Genomic DNA, 18,620 nt, shown 5'->3' on the forward strand with positions numbered 1-18,620 from the left:
GATTAGACCCCTAGCCTGAGAACCTCCATATGCCATGGGTGAGGCCCTAAAAAAACAAATAAAAAGCAAAAAATAAAAATAAAAAAAGATACTACACACGATGGTGAAAAGAGTTGCCAATACCTGGAAGAACATCATGACTGGGACCCAAGTGTAGAGAGATATTTTTGTACTTAGCTCATCAAGTCCTTGATGGCAGCCTCTGTCTTCTAACATCCTTCACTGAACTTGGTACAAAGTCCAGTCAACCACTGCTACTGACGCTTGGTCTATACTTGAAATATTAATACTTTCATCACTAAGTAGAAGCTGACATGATGTGCCGGATAAGTGCGAACGCATCTTAAGACAAGGCCTCTAACCTTACCCCTCTCCTATCAGCTCTCCACTGCCTCTAGAGAGATCTTTCTAGAAAATCATGTCACTTTCTTTCAAACACTTCCAATAATACCTCATGGCCTTGGGGATAAAGTCTGAGCTCCTTAGCCTGGCTTATAAAACTCCACATGATGTGGGCGTCTCCTACCACTCCTGCCTTATCTATTGCCACTTCTAAAGACAATGGTGCCATTTGCAGGAACATGGATGGACCTAGAGATTCTCTTACTAAGTGAAGTAAATTAGACAGAGAAAGACAAATACCATATAATATCACTTACAGGTGGCATCTAACATATGACACAAATGAACTTATCTATGAAACAGAAACAGACTCATAGTGAACAGACTCGTGCTGCTGTATGGCACTGGGAACTATGTCTGGTCACTTATGATGGAGCATGATGATCTGAGAAAAAAATATACAATGTATGTGTGACGGGATCACCTCGCTGTTCAGTAGAAAATTGACAGGAGTTCCTGTGGTGGAGCAGCGGAAACGAATCTGACTAGGAACCATGCAGTTGCGGGTTTGATTCCTGGCCTTGCTCAGTGGGTTAAGCATCCAGTGTTGCTGTGAGCTGTGGTATAGGTCGAAGACACGGCTCAGATCCTGTGGCTGTGGCTGTGGTGGCTCTGGTTAGACTCTTAGCTTGGGAACCTCCATATGCTGCAGGTGCAGTCCTAAAAAGACCAAAAAAAAAAAAAAAGACCAAAAAAGAAAAATTGACATAAACTGTAAATCAGCTATAATGGAAAAAATTAAAAATCATTATGAAAAATAAAATAAAGTTAAAAAAAAAAAGAGAACACACTTATGGTTGCCAAGGGGGGTGGGGTGGGGAAAGATGGATTGGGAATTTGGGATCAGCAGATGCAAAATATTATATATATAGACTGGAAAACAACAAGGTCCTAGTATATAGCACAGGGAACTATATTCAACATCCTGAGATAAACCATAACAGAAAAGAGTATATGAATCACACATATATATAAATGAATGAATCACATTGCTATACTGCACAAATTAACACATTGTAAATCAACTATATTTCAATAATAAAATAAAATGTAGCCCAACTGGAATTTTGGGGAAATATTTTTCTGTGTTGTATCTCCTTAGAATGACCCTCTCCACATTATCCACCTAGAGAACTTCTGACCTCTCAACATCCCTGTTGAAGATTTTTCTCCTCTGTGAATGATTTTTAGACCCCCACCCAAGGAAAAAAAAAATCTCTCCTTTGTCTGCACCAGCGCTATACTTAATTTCTCCATCACGCATCATCACGCCACACAGCAGTTATTTAGAAAAAGTCACCTCTTCTACTAGATGGTGGGCTCCTTTGGGAGAGCAGCCTAAGAGGTTATCACCCCTCTGTTCTCTGCACTTAACCCAGGGCTAGGCAAGCAGCAAAAACAGAATACATTTTGGCTAAATGAAGTGGATAAATGGAACAGAATATAAGAGTCCAGGACAAAGCCTGTCCCTCTAGGGATAAAACTGGCAGCTCAGTGAATGTTAGACAACCTCATGGTGACCCAGTCAGAGTCAACAAGATGCATGCTGGCACTTGGTAGCAATCACATCCATCAGGAGAGTGAATTAATTTGAACCAAGTTCAGGTTATTGTGAACTTGCCTGAGTAATAATCATTTGTAATGCCTCTTTTATGGCGGGCTTCTCTAGCTTCATATTTGAGTTCCCTTGGGCTTTCCAAGGGGTCTGGGCTTAGCCATGAAGATGAGGCTCAGGCTTGGCCAACCTTAGTCCACAAGATGCCTGGAGGGTGCCACCACACAGCTTCTTATGGGAATTAGTACAACTAGATGCCTTGGATGTGTCCAGAATGTGTCTGAGTGACCCCTGGGTCTGCGACTACCATACTGGGTACAAGGATGACACAACCCGGCCAGCCTTGAGTGATCTTAACCTGGTGAGCTTGCAACACAGAGCCCAGTGTATTTACCTGCAGTCAGACTGGATGTCTGGCAACACCAATGTAATAATGGCCATGACCCTGAGAGACCCATTTGCTGGAGTAATGTTCTTACCTGACCCTTCACCCTTGACTCCTTGAAAGGGAGTCACCCTATGTCACATGGGGCAGTAACCAGGTAGATGGGGCAGGGTGATGAGCATTCCTGCTCATGCTGGCAGTTTCCCACCGGGACTTTGGAACCCCGAGGAACCCACCTGAATCAGATGCGCGGCGCTTTCCGGGCTGCCGTACCGAAGATCATGTCCATTGATGGCCAATACCCGATCGTTCTCCTCCAGCTGACCGTGGCGGTCCGCTACACCACCATCCAGCACGTTGAAAATGAACACCCCAGGCTCATCCACCCTGCGCACCAGTTTTATGCCAAGCTGCTCGTCGGGGCTGCTTTTGTTGAGGATCACATGGAAACTGTCATCCCGGGGCCCGTAGGTGTCCAGGGGCGGCGTGTCATTCCTACTCCGGAACTTCTGCTCCCGCAGCACTGTCAGGCGCAGCACATGGCACGGCTGCCGCAGGAGGCGCAGGGCGTAGCTGTGACGCACGTTGCTGATGTCCATCCCATTGACCTGCCGGAAGGGGCCCTCAGAATCTGGAGTGACCGAGCCATCAGCACCACCCCCTGCAACCCTGCCTAAAAGGCCAGCCCACAGATCACCAGGGCCCTTCCTGAAGGACCGCTCTGCTGTCACCTTAACCTCTGTCCAAACGTCCAGATAACCCCCATCATCCCACAGGGTTCCTAACTCCGTTTTCCTTGGGTGTTACCTGCACACCTTTTCAAATCTCTCAGTAGACACCATCTTTCTTCAGCCCTGTCCCTACACAGGCCCTCACATTTATTTATACAGTCCTAACTCTCATTTCTGGTGCTGGCTAAACTGACGTTTTCATCTAGAGGGGGCAAGAAAAAGGAAAAAGTGGGAAAAGGCAAAAGAAGGAAAGAAAAAGTCCCATTGACCTCCAATAATTATATTAAACTTGCTGTTCAATTCCAACTGAGTTGACATTTTTTTTTTCCAAATATCTCCAAAGGACTTTTTCCTCCCTGGGTCACGCGTACTGGAACTTCGCCACCCCGCTACTCTGTGTGTGTGTGTGTGTGTGTGTGTGTGTGTGTATTGGAGGGTGGATGTGTGTGTACATGAATACATTTGTATTGGCAAGTGTGTGAATGTGTATGAAAGGTCGTAATCTGTGTGTGTGTGTATGTGTGTGTGTGCGTGTGTGCACGCCCATGGGGGGGATGTGTGTGTACATGTATTGGCAAACGTGCAATGAGTGTGAAAAGGTGTGACTGTGTGCATGTGCCTGTGTGAAGTCTCAAAGTACTCGCCTCCAAGGTCTTTTGCTCATGTTCTCGACAGAAGAAAACAGCTCTGCGCTATTTCAAACACTGATGTGAATGGAAACTTCTAGACTCTTTTACTGAAAGTCTGGATCACACTCTCTTAAGCTACTTAAATGTCCGTCAGCTTGGCCCTCTCAGTTGTCCTTCACTAAGGACCTGCAGGGCTGATGCTGCGAGAGGCTTTCGGGTTTGAATTACTCCAAGCAGGCTCAGCCTGAGGGCTTCAGCTCCCAGTGGTGGTTGAGGCTTGGGGAGAAAATTTCCCAGCAGCACTGCACTCTGTGCTTACGGGAGGAGGCCCTACAGAAGAGAAACAACCTTCTTGGATTTCTGTGGTTTGGTAAGATTTCTTGTCCTTGCGGCCAACTGAGCCTTGGAGGGGGATTTTCATGGGCCATCCTGCTGCTGCATCTCCAGGGCTGGAGGGAGGCTCCCGTGCGCACAGACAAAGCTCCCCCCTTTGTCCAGGCACAGGTGAGCTCTCCTCCCCTTCCTCCTGTGTCTGGCTTGTTTCCCCCCTCACACTCAGACCACGAGAAAATCAGGGTCGCCTGCAAAACCGTCCTGGCTGCTCTTTTGCCGGCAAGCGCCAGTGGAAGGCCATAGGGATCACGATGTTTTCATTATGCGAGCCTCCCCCACAGCAGAGTTTCCATAGAACTGGGAGGAAGCCATGCAGAGTGTCGCTGCTTGAACGCTGACGGTCCCTTGTGGTGAATGGGCCCTGCCTCGAACTCCACCTCGGAGGCCAGCGGGACTATCAGTGTTTCTCCAACGACCACTTGAAATTCTTTCTCCTCTTAGTCCAAAGAATAAGAATTGCTTTGCCAGAGGAACAGCTCATGCTGTGTCAGGAGCTGGCCCCTCAGTAACCCTGAAGGGATGGATGAAACTGTCATCTGAGTATCAGACAGGAAATATATGACCAAGTGAGGGGGATTTCTTATCACTCTTGGCACACATTGGACTTCTGTCTGATAAACAGCTCTTCCTCTATCCTTTCTCTTCTTCTGAAAATTCCTCCTTCACATCCTCCCCTCCACCAAGTCTCAGGGAATAGTAAGGCGTTCTGTTCCCCCCTCCACCTGTCTCCTCTGGAAGGTCTGTGGGTTGGCAGGGATCGCTTGGGGTCTTGGGTTTTTTTTGTGTTTTTTTTTTGTTTTGTTTTGTTTTCATAAAGAGACATCAAGTTATAGGAAATTTATTTTAGAAGGGTGTGTGAATGTGAGGGATTAGATAAAATGCAAAATGTTCCATTAATATGCCCTAAAAAATTTTTTTTTGTCTTTTTCGGGCTGTACCCATGGCACATGGAGCTGTAGCCGCCAGCTTATGCCACAGCCACAGCAATATCAGATCCGAGCCATATCTGCAACCGACATCACAGCTCATGGCCACACCAGATCCTTGACCCACTGAGTGAGGCCAGGATTTGAACCCACGTCCTCGTGGATCCTGGTCGGGTTTGTTTCCTCTGAGCCATGATGCGAACTCCCCTAAAAACAACTGAAGAAGATCTATGCTCCAGTTTTATATTGTTTTATGTTGTTGCTACTTAAAGTAGGAGGAAGTGGTGGGGGGAAGAGGAGGAGGAGGAGACGAAGGAAGAGATAAGGAGGGGGAGGAGAGATAAGGGAGGGGAGACAGGAGAAGGGAGATGGAGGAAGACAGACAAAATGATACAGAGACAGTACTTATACAGAGAGAGAAGGAGAGAGCAAAAGAACAAGAAGGACAGAAGGGCAAAGACTGATCTCAAATCACAAATCTTGTAAGAAGAGTCATATAACATAATAACTATGGAAAGTGACGGTTCCACATTTAATGAGTGTGTTACCCATCCATCCATTCAACCATCCATTCAACCATCCGTCCGTCCATCCATCCATCCATCTTCTCTAAAGTGACTTTTATTAAGAAGGCTCCAAAGCCATGGTCTCTACCTTTAGGATGATGTCTCCTGGCAGTAGCCGGCCGTCTCTGGCAATCACCCCATCACGATAAATGTGCTGGATAATGATATGGACCAGGGGGGTTTCGCTGCCTCCCACCAGCCTAATGGAGAGGTTTTCATTGGGATCCACGCGATTGATCTTGATGCTGGTAATTTCACCATCTGGAATCAGGTGATACAACCTTGGAAAGACTAAAATGGACAGAGACAGTGTTTATTTAAGACACCCACCCAACGGACATTTCCAGCCACTCTTCTCCTTGCCAAGCTTTGGTTGCAGCCAAACTAAACTATTCTTCGTTCCTCGTACATGTTTTCCATCTTCCTGCCTCTGTGCCAGCATAAGTTTCTCTGCCTGGAATGTTTTCCATTCTAGGCCTCAACCCAATTTTTCCTTCAAGGCCTGCATGAAATGATCCCTTCCAGTTAAACTCTACCCAGATCCCTCTTTTCCCTATTCTCTCTAAATGCCCCAGTTCCCATAAAGCTTTCTCTCTATTTCCCATGGCACCGAGCCTCTGTTATTATTCACACTCATTTCCCATACCCCCTCCTCACTGGACTCCAAGATCCTTAAGGACATAATTCCTTAAGGACATAGTTCCCGGGCCAGGAGTTGAATCAGAGCTGCAGCTGCTGGCCTACACCACAGCAACACCAGATCCAAGCCATGTCTGTGACCTCCATCATGACTCACGGCAATGCTGGGTCCTTAACCCATTGAGTGAGGCCAGGGATTGAACCCTCATCCTCATGGATACCAGTTGGGTTCCCAACCCCATGAGCTGTGACGGGGACCCCATTAAGGACATAATTTTGGTTCTGTGGTTCTATGCACAGACCTCTGTGTACAGGAGACTTCAGTGGATATTCACTGAGTGAAGAGGAATGACTGAATGGTCATACATTCATTATGGAATGGACCACAGTTTGATCACTTTCTTATCAAGGGGGCAAACAGAACAAGCCTGTACTTCTGCTCTCTTGGGGTCATTTTGAAGATTTCCTTCTAGGAGGCCCTACTTTTCAGGTCTAGGGCATCTCCAGTCCTCCCTCCTTGCTGGACCCTGTTGTTGGCACAGGGAAGTCATGATCAAGGTAAGAGGGACATGCCTAGTTGGTGTCATCAAGAGGTTTGTCCCTGACTCACCTGCATCACTGAATCCAGAGGCAAAGGGAGATTCAGATCTGGGCTGGTGCTTTCAAACTTCACCTGTTCTCTGAGGACTCATCTTTCTCCATAAAATCTTTCAAGGCCTGCCTGCCCGCATCCCATTAGGCTTTTCTAGCTGTGCCATTTGACAGTGACAGTAAACCCTTTATTTCACAAGTGAGGATGTGTGAAATCAGAGAGGGGAAGTGACACGACCGGCTGGCTGCAGATAGGTGGTCCTCAGAGCCAGGTCAGAACCCAGGGCTCTGAGGACCCCCTACCCGGGTACTCTCCCTCAGATTCCCTGGGAGGCAGGAATTCAGAGCTAGCAACAGTCCCACAGGGGGCCTGCCCTATAGACCCAGAAGCCAGCAGCACCCACTGGCACCATTGTCCACCTTGGCTGGAATAGAATGTACTGAGGGGACACCAGGAAATGCAGGCCAGCTCCTCCCCAGTTGCTTGAGGCTCGTGTTTGGATGCTGAGGGCAGAGACGGGTCTGTCACCAGGAGCTGCTGACAGCTGCCTTTGCCCTAAGATTCTCCCGTAATTATGTCATCTGGAAAGATCACATAACTGCGGGCCTGGTTCTACAGAAAACACTCTTTGTGACTATTTTCAAAACCCATGACCCTGGTTCCATTTTCCCTAATGAACCATGAGTTCATTAACAAGCACTCAACTCTCTAGGAACAACACAGAATTAAAATAATTTCAATTATGCTGTACAGTGGAAAATTGACAGAACCCTGTAAACCAGCTATCATGGAAAAAAAATCATTATATGTGTAAAAAAAATCAGTCAATCAATCAATCAAATTATTTCGAAGTATGGTAGAACATGATAAACAAAGGAATTTAGCAGCCAAAGGAGGCCTGAGACCTTGTAAATGTGGGTCCTTCACCCCCACTGGGATTCAATTTCATGTAAGCAATTGGGCTTTGCTGTAAGGCTGTGGGCAGCCACCTTCATCTGTGAGCTCCTGGTGCTAATAGCAGCTTGGCTGATCGAGTTCAATTAACATTTAAACTGCTTTGATTACATTAAGTAAGCTCTATCCACAAGTATTTGTTGGAGCAGGAATGGTAACAAGGGAATGGAAATTCTTTAAAAAAATCATTCTGAGCAAGGAACGATTTGGAAATAATCATCAAAGCTGATTGTCTGGCTCTCCTCCCCCTACTCCCGCCACTACTCTTTCTTCCTATAGATTTACCAAAACCATGCTGCCAAATCTAAACCCATCAAGGATGTTTGATTTGATTTTGCTAAGGACATACCCAGTCACATGTGGAAATGTTAATTAGCCACACCAATGAGACCACAGTGACCTTGGAGAGTTAAAGTAATTTTTAATCTGCCAACCTGGGGCTGGTCTGGAAAGAGAGTTGTTCAATACTGTGTTCTTACCTAAGGACTAAGGGATATAATATTATTAGCCACTGAGTGTTTATTATAGGCTGACCACTGAACTAAGAAATTTTTTTGGCCACGCCCACAGCACAGGGACATTCCTGAGCCAGAGACCAAACCCGAGCCACAGCACCAACCCAAGCCGCTGCAGTGACAACACCAGATCCTTAACCCACCGTGCCATAAGAGAACTCCTAGCTAAGCAATCCGAATGTGTAGTTTTGTTGAGTCTTCACAACAACTCTTTGAACTAGAGTTGTTTATTATCCCTGTATGTTTAGACAATGAAATACTAAAGCTTAGAGAAGTAGTAGAGTAACCCGGCCAGGTCACACAGCTGATAAGGAGTGAAGGCAGTCTCTTTACCAATATGAAAAGAATGGTAAACCATGCCACGGGAGTTCACCAGACTAACTGCAAGGTTACTAAGCGATAAGACCCTAAGTCTATTTCTGAAATATTTGTTGTCTCACAAATCCTATAAAAACATTATTACCAGCATCACTAAGTCTTAACACCTCACCCTGTTGTGGAATAATAGCTTCTTGGAGCACCCACGGAGACCCAGTCTCTTCCACTCGAAGCCCCCTGCACACATAATATGGCTTCCATCTTCATCTTGATGCAGCATAGCTTCAATCCTGCTATAACTCTAAGCAAAGGCTCTCAGGTGTATTTACTGCCCCCAGTCAAGACTCCTAACTGGCATCCAGGACCCTGTTAATCTGGCTTGCGCCTCATCTCCCACTACTTTCCAACACACAGTTGGACATCGCAATGCCCATCTAGATCATAAACCGATCCTTAAACACAGATAACACTGTCTTGCTGGGAAGTGATGTTCCTCTCTCTATGGCTGCCACTGTCATTTATTTATATCTTATTCTTGGTATTTTATTTACTTTTAGTCTTGAACAAACCCCTTGAAGTCAGTAACTAGTTTTTATAATCATTGTATAAAAGTACAGAGCCTAAATATATAAACAGCGCAAACAACTCAATATCAAAAAAACCCCAAACCACCTGATCAGAAAATGGGTAGAAGACATGAATAGGTGTTTTTCCAAAGAAGATATACAGATGGCCAACAGGTACATGAAAAGATGCTCAACATTGCTAATCACCTCATACCTGTCAGAATGGTTATTGTTAAAAAGTCTTCAAATAACAAATGTTGGTGAGGATGTGGCAAAAAGGGAAGACTGGTACACATTTTATGGGCATAGAAATTGATGCAGCCACTACAGAAAACAGATTCTTCAAATAACTAAAAATAGAACTACCATGTGATCCAGCAATTCTGCTCTTGGGTATATATCCTTAGAAAATGAAAACGTTCATATGAAAAGATACACACACCCCAATGTTCATTGCAGCACTATTTACCAAGATAGCTAAATTATGGAAGCAACCTAAGTATCTATCAGCAGACGGAAGGATAAAGATGTGGTATGTACATATAAAATGGAATACTACTCAGCCATAAAAAGAATGAAATTCTGCCATTTGCCACAATGTAGATGGACCTGAAATAAGTCACACAGAAAAAGACAAATACTGTTATGTTATCACTTACATGTGGAATCTAAAAAACACAACAAACAAAACAGAAGCAGTTTCACAGATACAGAGATCAAAGTAGTGGTTATCAGTGGGGAGAGGGAAAGGGGAGAGACACACAGAGGAAGAGAATTAAGAGGTATAAATATTATGTAGGAAATAAATAAGCTATAAGAATATATTACATGGCACAAGGACCATAGCCCTTATTTTATAATAACTTTAAATGGAGTATAATCTATAAAAAAATTGAATCACTTTGTTGTACATCTGAAACTAATATAATATTGTAAATCAATTATACTTCAATTAAAAAAGGTGTAACATCTAGGTCAATGCCCAATACATAGTAATCAATATTATTTTATTTTTTTGGACAGCCCACAGCATATGGCGTTCCTGGGCCAGGGATCAGATACAAGCCACAGTTGTGACCTGAGCTGCAGCTGTGGCAACACCAGATCCTTAACCCACTATCCTGGGCTGGAGACTGAACCTGCATCCCAGCACTCCCAACACAACTGCCAGTCCTGCTGCACCACAGTGGGAACTCCAGTAATCTTTTATTTTAAAAGTTTCTGCAATAAACATGCAAATCCATCTTATTCAGACTGGAGAAAACTTTATATAGACTGGAACTAAGGAGCCTTTAATAAGAGGGGAAGACTGGCAGAGAGGAAATTATAATCCTTTTCTTCATTGCAGAAACATTCAGGGAAAACTATAGTGTGCCAGATATTGTGCTTGACATTGAGAATACAAAGACACGGATTAAGAATCCCTGCCCTGATTGATCACAGTTGCAGTGAAGGTGACACTGCTATGACAGACATATAGGCACTTTGAGAACATAATGGAAAGGGGACTAAGTCAGGGAGGGCTTCCAGGAGGAGGCAAATATGCTAAGCTAGGAGAGAGGAATTAGGATGCCAGCTGAAGGAGAGTGGAGTACAAGATGGATAACAACATGGAAGTAAGAGAAAGACACTGTACTTATAAGATCAGAATAAATTCAGAGTAGTTAGAGCATATGGGGTGTGTGTACCGGGTGAGAAAGGATAAGCAGGGGTCTTACAAGACTGCCCACGATTCTCTGAGGGTACGACCAAGACAGTGGTTTGGGATGTACTTCCCAAGCTTGAAGGAGAGGAGGGCACTTAATCCAGTGGATAAATGTGTGGGCTCTGAAGCCAGAGAACCCAAGTGAAATCCTATTTTACCAGCCATTTTCTAGCTGGGTTACTTTGGGCTAGTTACCCAATCTCTCTCAGTCTCAGTTTCTTCTTCTGTAAAATGAGAATCATGAAACCTATCCCTCAGCATTGTGACTTCTACATGACTTAGAATTGAGCTTTCCTGCATGCCAGGTAGTGCTTTTTTGGTTTTGTTTTGTTTTTTAGGGCAGTATCTGAAAGTTCCCAGGCTAGGGGTTGAATTGGAGCTACAGCTGCCAGCCACAGCCACAGCAACATAGGATCCCAGCTGCACCTGCGACCTACACCACAGCTCATGACAAAGCCACATCCTTAACCCACTGAGCAAGACCAAGGGACTGAACCTGCATCCTCATGGATCTTGGGTTTGCCACCACTGAGCCACGATGGGAACTCATTTTTTTTTTTTTTTTTTTTTAGCTTTTATTCTTACTGCAGTTAAATTCTAATACAAGATGAAAAGAAAGGACAAGACTGGTATTTTTTCAGCTCCATTTATATTAGGGAAAACACATAAGATCGAAGATCCAATGACTTCCTTTCATGGTCTCTAGAGCCACATCACCTGGATTCCAAGTTTAGAAAGGCAATTTGGACAAGCTAAGTAACCTCCTGGTGCCTCAGCTTCCTCATCTGTGAAACAGGGATAATAATAGTAGCTACCTCACAGGGTTGTTGTGAGGATTAAACGAGCTAATGCATGGAAAACACTCAGAACCACACACACACATGATTGTAATAAGAATAAATACTTATAGGAGTTCCCGTCGTGGCACAGCGGAAATGAATCCGACTAGGAACCATGAGGTGGCAGGTTTGATCCCTGCCCTTGCTCAGTGGGTTAAGGATCTGGCATTGCCATGAGCCATGATGTAGGTCACAGACGTGGCTCAGATCCCGCGTTGCTGTGGCTCCGGCGTAGGCTGGCAGCTACAGCTCCAATTATACCCTTAGCCTGGGAAACTCCATATGCCGCGGGTGCCACCCTAAAAAAAAGGCAAAAGACAAAATAAATAAGTAAATACTTATATAGCATTTACTATGTGCCAGGTACTGTTCTAATGCTTTTTGCTCAACTATATTACTCTTTTACGTGCACTAAACTAGCATGAGGATTCCAGAAACTTTTCCCTTGATCTATGTAAAAAGAGATCAATAATTTCTGTCTTATGCAAAAAGTAGGATCAATCAAAGCAAACAATATTTATGCCCTCGGGAAGAGAGGTGTCATAGGGAGCACATGGTGGTCTGATTGCCACAATTCAGCCCGAGGTCACTCTGGAAGCCCAGCCCAGCCCACCCCCGCCCCGCCTCTCTGGGAGGCCACTTACTGTCAGGGGCGGTGGTGTTTTCAGAATCCTCTCTGCCCTGGTCGGATTGGTTGGCAACTGTACTTCCACTCTTTGTCCTTCGAAGAACACTCAAAGCTCGGTTTATTTTTTTAAAAGATCTGCTTCTGATGGTGGATCGCTCAAAGGGCCGTGCTGAGGATGGGACAGAGAAGGGAGGGAGAGAAGCTATGCGTTCCTAGAAGCCCTCTTTTAGTGGCTGGTGAGACACATACAATAGAACGCGAACAGCAACTACTTCTAGGTGGTGGATGATAGACTTGGCTTATCTGTATCTTCTCTGTTTTCTACAGTGAAATACAGATGCCTGGTGTAAAAACCTTGTCTTTTTTCCCCAGGCTGCTTGGACCTGTAAGGGCACTTTTCTCTGCATGGACGGGAAGGTACGACACCGACACTGCAGGAGTGATGAATCATGAGGTCTAGCTTCAGCCCCTTTCACCACGTCAGATTACACACATTTTTAATGATCTGAGATCCTCGCGGTTTCATTTCACTTTGGAGAATTGGACGTGGGGTTGCTGCCAAAACTACCAGAATGCTTTCCCCTTAAAAAAACATTTCTAGAACTTTCCACAGTGACTATTCCCCAGGGGGCAATCCTGAGGTAAAGGAGTCCATTCCCGGACAATCACCCCTTTGACTCACCCCGCGTTCGGTTGCTCCGGCCAGAGTCCAGGGGCCCCGTGGCTGGCTGACCGTCCTCCGCTGTGGACACGTAGGCAGGGTTGTCTAGGCCAGGCTCGTCTGTCATTAAGGAGATGGTGGCAGCTGCAGAAGCCTCTGGGGAGAGCGCTGTGGCCGTGAGGCTGGCACAGCCGTCGGGACAGCCATCCTGGGAGCGCCTCTTCCTGTCTTTGGTGAGGCCGTAGTGGGAGGCACCTTTACAGCTGTCACAAAACCAGCAGGAGGTCAGAGGCGGCTTTGCGCATGGTTCAACCAGGGCTCCTCAAGAACATATGCTTGAATGACCCTTGGAAATGGATTTGCTCACCCCCGACCCCCTCCCTTTTCACATGGGGGTAAGTCAATGTACACTTGCCAACCAAATGAATGAAAAACTTGAGAACAGTTTTAAAACTGTTGCATGCTCTTCAAGTCCCCTCTACACTGGCCCCCCGGAATGCAAATTATGAGAGTTGTCCTGGGGTCTACAAGACTAGGGCTAGAAGCTGGAAGTCTTCAACTATTTGGCCATGGTACTCCTTCTTGCTGGTGTTTATTTTGACCATGAAAGTCCTTAGTCACCCTTTTCAGTCCTTTCTTTTGGACTTACTTCCCTAACCACTGAACATAAATACAAAAACTCCACCAGATTCCATATTTAACTGTCCACAGAAAAGGAAGTGCCCTCACTGCAAAGCCACAGGAGTCTGCTCAGCATTGCATTCTCTAGAGGCAGCCTTCCTGGGCTCCATTCTCTCCCTCTGGGCTGGTCTCAGAGTGGCCAGGACCAAAGACCACATGTGGTCCCCATGCATGAAAAAATGGTCATGTCTTCTAACATTGGAAGTAAAACACTACTTATGGTCTTTAAAAAAAAAGATTGTCTATATCCATTCATCATCCACCATAAAGAGTAAGCCTATTGACCATCCACTGTAAAGAGTAAGCCTAAGTGTCTGAGCTGATCTAGGTCCATATTTTGCTAGGAATTCACTTCCGTTGCCGCTGGGCAAATGGTCTCAGCTCTTAGGTAGTGTTTTGATCAGAAAATGGCGAGGACTTAACCCTCTCATTGCATTGTGGGGAGGAAGTAGCCACAGACGGCCACTCCAGCTTCCCAGTGGTTAGCATCCGCCCAGCCGGCTGACATCAAGTGGGTGAGTCCCTCTACGAAGTGGCCACTTGCACATAATGGACGCTAAGTTATAAATTATTTTTATCATCTCATTACAGAAAACTTTATACGGTTGCGATATTTTATATAACCCCTTGAGAGACTATTTGGAGTGATAAAATAAATGGAACCCATTATAAATGGAACCAAAGATTCAGATTTCAATGCAATCTGAAATTGGTACACACGTGATTTATATGTGGCCCACAGAACCATAGAGCTGCTGGATAGAAGGACCTCTTATCTGGATGGTAACACTTGTTCTGCAATTTGCCTAGTTGTGTATTCTGGGACAATTTTTTTGGCTTTTTTTTGGGGGGTGGTGAACACCTATGGCATATGGAAGTTCTCAGGCTAGGGGTCGAATCAGAGCTGCAGATTTTGGTGCACACCACAGTCACAGCAACACAGGATCCAAGCTGCATCTGCAACCTATGCTACAGTTCACGGCAACACCAGATCCTTAACCCACTGAGGGAGGCCAGGGGTTGAACCTGTGTCTTCATGAATACTAGTCAGGTTCTTAACCTGCTGAGCTACAATAGGAACTCACATCTGAGACAACTTTTTAACCTGGTTCAGCTTTCTTGCTACCTTTTTTTTTTTTTAAATTTATTTATTTCCCCAATACAGTTTTTTTTCTACTGTACAGCATGGTGACCCAGTTACACATACATGTACACATTCTATTTTCTCACAGTATCGTGCTCCATCATAAGTGATTAGACATAGTTCCCAGCGCTACATAGCAGGATCTCATTGCTAATCCATTCCAAAGGCAGGAGTTTGCATCTAGTTACCCAAGCTCCCCATCCACCCTACTCCCTCCCTCTCGGCAACCACAGTCTATTCTCCAAGTCCATGATTTTCTTTTCTGTGGAAAGGTTCATTTGTGCTGTGTATTAGATTCCAGATATGTGATATCATATGGTATTTGTCTTTCTCTTTCTGACTTACTTCACTCAGTATGAGAGTCTCTAGTCCCATTCATGTTGCTGCAAATGGCATTATTTTGTTCTTTTTATGGCTGAGTAGTATTTCATTGTGTATATATACCACATCTTCATAATCCAATCATCTGTATATGGACATTTGGGTTGTTTCCATGTCTTGGCTGTTGTGAATAGGGCTGTCTTGCCTTCTTTTATTATTATTAATTTTTTCTTTTTTGGTTACCCCATGACATATGGAGTTCCCAGGCCAGGGATGGATCTGAGCCTCTGTTTCGACTCATGTTTTGGCTGTAGCAATGCCAGATCCTTTAACTCACTGTGCCAGGCCGGGGATCAAACCTGTGTGCTGGCGATGCAGAGACACTGCCAACCCCATTGTGCCAAAGCAGAAACTCCCTAGTTCACCTTTCTAATCTGCGCATACCTCTTGGGTTGCTGTGAAGTCTGGTGGTTGTTAAGTCATATCAGGGGCTAGTACTGTGCCAAGTAAGTTCCTAACAGGCTGTAGCTACTTCCGTAATTCAGATGTTCTAAGATGCCTGTTTTTTCACATTTTAACATCTGAAATTAAGATGCATGGGTGATTGATGGAGTCTTCAGGCTTCAGTTGCCAAGCTGCTGTCATGACACAGATGCCACTGTCTGAGAGTGGCAAACATGGTCACAGATGTCCATCTTGTCCCTTCCACTGAGTCGTGTCCACTCTTGATACTATGCCATTGAGTTTAATTGCTGTTAAATGTCTTAGAAAAGACTACATCACGATTTGGCCTTGGAATGAAAAGTTACTGTATATATAGCAAGTCTCGGAAACAGAGCAACAGCATGTAAATTTGATTTCGGTGATGTAAATATTTGTCATTAGAAGGAGAACAGCCATTTCCTATTTTCTTGCAGAGAGACAAGCAAATGTTTTATTTGTGTAGAAAGAAAGATACCCCCGAGGAGATGAAAAGTGGTGTCACATCTTGTTATAGAGATCATTAGAAAGAGTTGGCCTCTTTCATGCCAAACAACACAACTAGAGGGCAGGAGAGGTCACCAAATTTATCTGAACCGATTTCAAAGTCTGATCTGACACCCATCCAGACATCACAGGAACAGCTTTAAAGGTGTTTGGGGATGGTTTAACCAATAGCAGTTTTTAAAAATTATCTTTTGCTGGCACATAAAATATGATGCTTCTGGTAATGAACGGTGCCTTGGATTTGATGAAATGTGGTTTTAATATTAGTAGTAAAGGACTCTGATTATACAGCCTTAATATCCTTCTCTTATAGAAGATGAAACAGGCCTCCAGCTTCTAACGCTAGTCTTTCCTTCCCCGAAAAAGTACAAGCTCCCTGCTTGACTTGGTGAGCTATTACTGTTCTGATTAGCTACTTTGGCTTTGAATTGTTCTGCTTAAAAAGAGTAAAGTGGTTGATATGAGAAACACAAAAATTGGAAGAAACACTGTGTAATGGAAAGAAATAAAAGCCAGTGTGTATTTGAGTGGCTCCAAAGTCATAAATACATGAGTGGAACACTTCTATGTAAGCCAGGGGTATCAGGTTCGCCATTCATGGGAAGGGAAGTTCCTAGACTATTCACTGGACTGGGACCAGTCTTTCATTTCTTGTGGCAGCAAGGCCCTTGACCCTGTACCCTGCCAGAGCAGGAAATGAATTTTCCAATTGGACGAATGGCTGGCCAAGGCACAAGCCATGGCTTTCTATGGGGACATAGCATATCCCAGTGGAAAAAAGTAGCATCTTATTCAGCTGCCACATCTGTGAGAAGTTATAAGATAGCTGAACATCTCCAAATCCCAAAACTTTACCATTGCTGTTTCACGTCCTCGGGCTTCCAAAGTCATATTTCAGTTCAGGAAAGGAAAAACCTCATAAAATGGATAAGTAGCCTGCTCTTTGGCCTCATGTCACAGATTTCCATAAAATAGCTGGATATGAGAGTAGAGAGTCTAGATTTAAATATTCAGACTCATAAGCCTTTGGTAAAGAAGGCTCTACTAACTCATGCTTGTGCAATGCTTCTTGTTTCAGCTTTTTGGCTTAGCTTGAACTGAGGTATAGGGTGATCTATGAAGGTAGCAGCTTGTACTCACTAATTATCTCTTTTGTGTTGACTAATACTGGGGCCTCTTGATTTACAGACACAACATGGGGGAGAAATGGAAAAGAGCTGATTAGCCTTGGCCAGGACAGCAACATACACTGAACCCTGGGTTGTGTTCAAAGCAAGCAGGATTTATTCTCCCTTTAGTTATCCTGAGCACTAAGTACTCTCAGGTGGTGATGGGTGACGGCCATGAACTTGAAGGATGAACACAAGGAACGTGGAAAACCATTTTTCAACCACTTTGGATATGCCATCTGTTCCAAGCATCTCTGAAAAACGGTTTTTTTAATAACAGAGTCGAGATCCCAAGCTTCTATATCAAAGTGAGCAGAGGCAAATCTGTCTTAATATAAGAATGCTGACACTGGGTACGCCATGGAATTTTTGTCTTTTTGAAAGAAAGAGGGAGAAAGTAAATGAACCTCCTTCTTGCAGAATTCCTGAGTTCATGAGTTCACGACTAAGGGGGTTGACCTGAAGCAGGAAGGACCACAAGCATACTTTACAGAGGCTCTGACAGGATATTTCTCTGCTGAGCTCAGCCAACTGGGTGGCACAACCTGGTTTGCAGGGGAGAGCTCCCTTCTGATGATAGAAAGATAAAAGTTGTCCATGAGAAGTCAAGCATCAATACCCTCATAATAACAGTCTGGGTAACTACACAAGCTGCCTTTGATCCTTCTAACTTCCCTCACATTCTTTCTTTCGTGGTTCACTTCTGAATTAGGTAAACATTGAGTCTGCTCTCATATTGAGTTCATTAATTGCCCAGTCTGCTCTTACTTGAAACCAGGGCTTGCAAACTCATATGCTAATCAGGCTGAGTGGGGGTGGTAATGAGCAGTGCTGGTCCATTTTAAGGCTGCAGCAACTCTTACAGAACTTTGCAGATTGTTGCCTCAAGAAGACCAGCCCAAGAGCAATTAGTCAAGAAATAAAAGTTGTCCATATTGGAGAGGAGAACTAGAACTGCTACTCTTTGCAATGACATGATAACACATAGAGAAAACTTCAAAGGTTCCACACACACACACAAATCTGTTAGAACTAATAAATTCAGAAAAGTTGCAAGATACAAAAATCAATACATAAATATTTGTTGCATTTCTATACACTAATAAAGAATTACCAGAAAGAGAAATTAATAATCCCATTCACAATTGCATGAAAAAGAATAAAATACCCAGGGATAAATTTAATCAAGGAAATGAAAGATCTGTAAGCTAAAAACTATAAGACATTGATGAAAGAAATTGATCATGATGTAAATAAATGGAAAAATACTGTGTGCTCATGGATTGAAAAAATACTGGTAAAATGTCCATACTA

At 44.3% G+C, this 18,620-nt stretch overlaps 1 protein-coding gene across 13 annotated transcripts in view; it reads right to left on the reverse strand.

The window, feature by feature from the left end:
* The window catches only part of LNX1 (ligand of numb-protein X 1), a 240,265-nt gene that overhangs the window by 30,438 nt on the left and 191,207 nt on the right, over positions 1–18,620 (reverse strand). For 6 of the 13 annotated variants that reach the window (XM_021101215.1, XM_021101214.1, XM_021101213.1 and 3 more), the window contains 4 exons: positions 13,026–13,267; positions 12,360–12,512; positions 5,676–5,878; positions 2,579–2,965 (listed from right to left, as the gene is read on the reverse strand). In XM_021101215.1, the coding sequence (XP_020956874.1) occupies positions 2,579–2,965; positions 5,676–5,878; positions 12,360–12,512; positions 13,026–13,267 (985 nt within the window). The remainder of the gene's footprint in view (positions 1–2,578; positions 2,966–5,675; positions 5,879–12,359; positions 12,513–13,025; positions 13,268–18,620) is intronic. The other 7 variants (XM_021101221.1, XM_021101220.1, XM_021101219.1 and 4 more) reach the window with 3 other exon arrangements.

The sequence above is a fragment of the Sus scrofa genome, chromosome 8, assembly GCF_000003025.6.
Source record: "Sus scrofa isolate TJ Tabasco breed Duroc chromosome 8, Sscrofa11.1, whole genome shotgun sequence".
Taxonomy (NCBI): Eukaryota; Metazoa; Chordata; class Mammalia; order Artiodactyla; family Suidae; genus Sus; species Sus scrofa.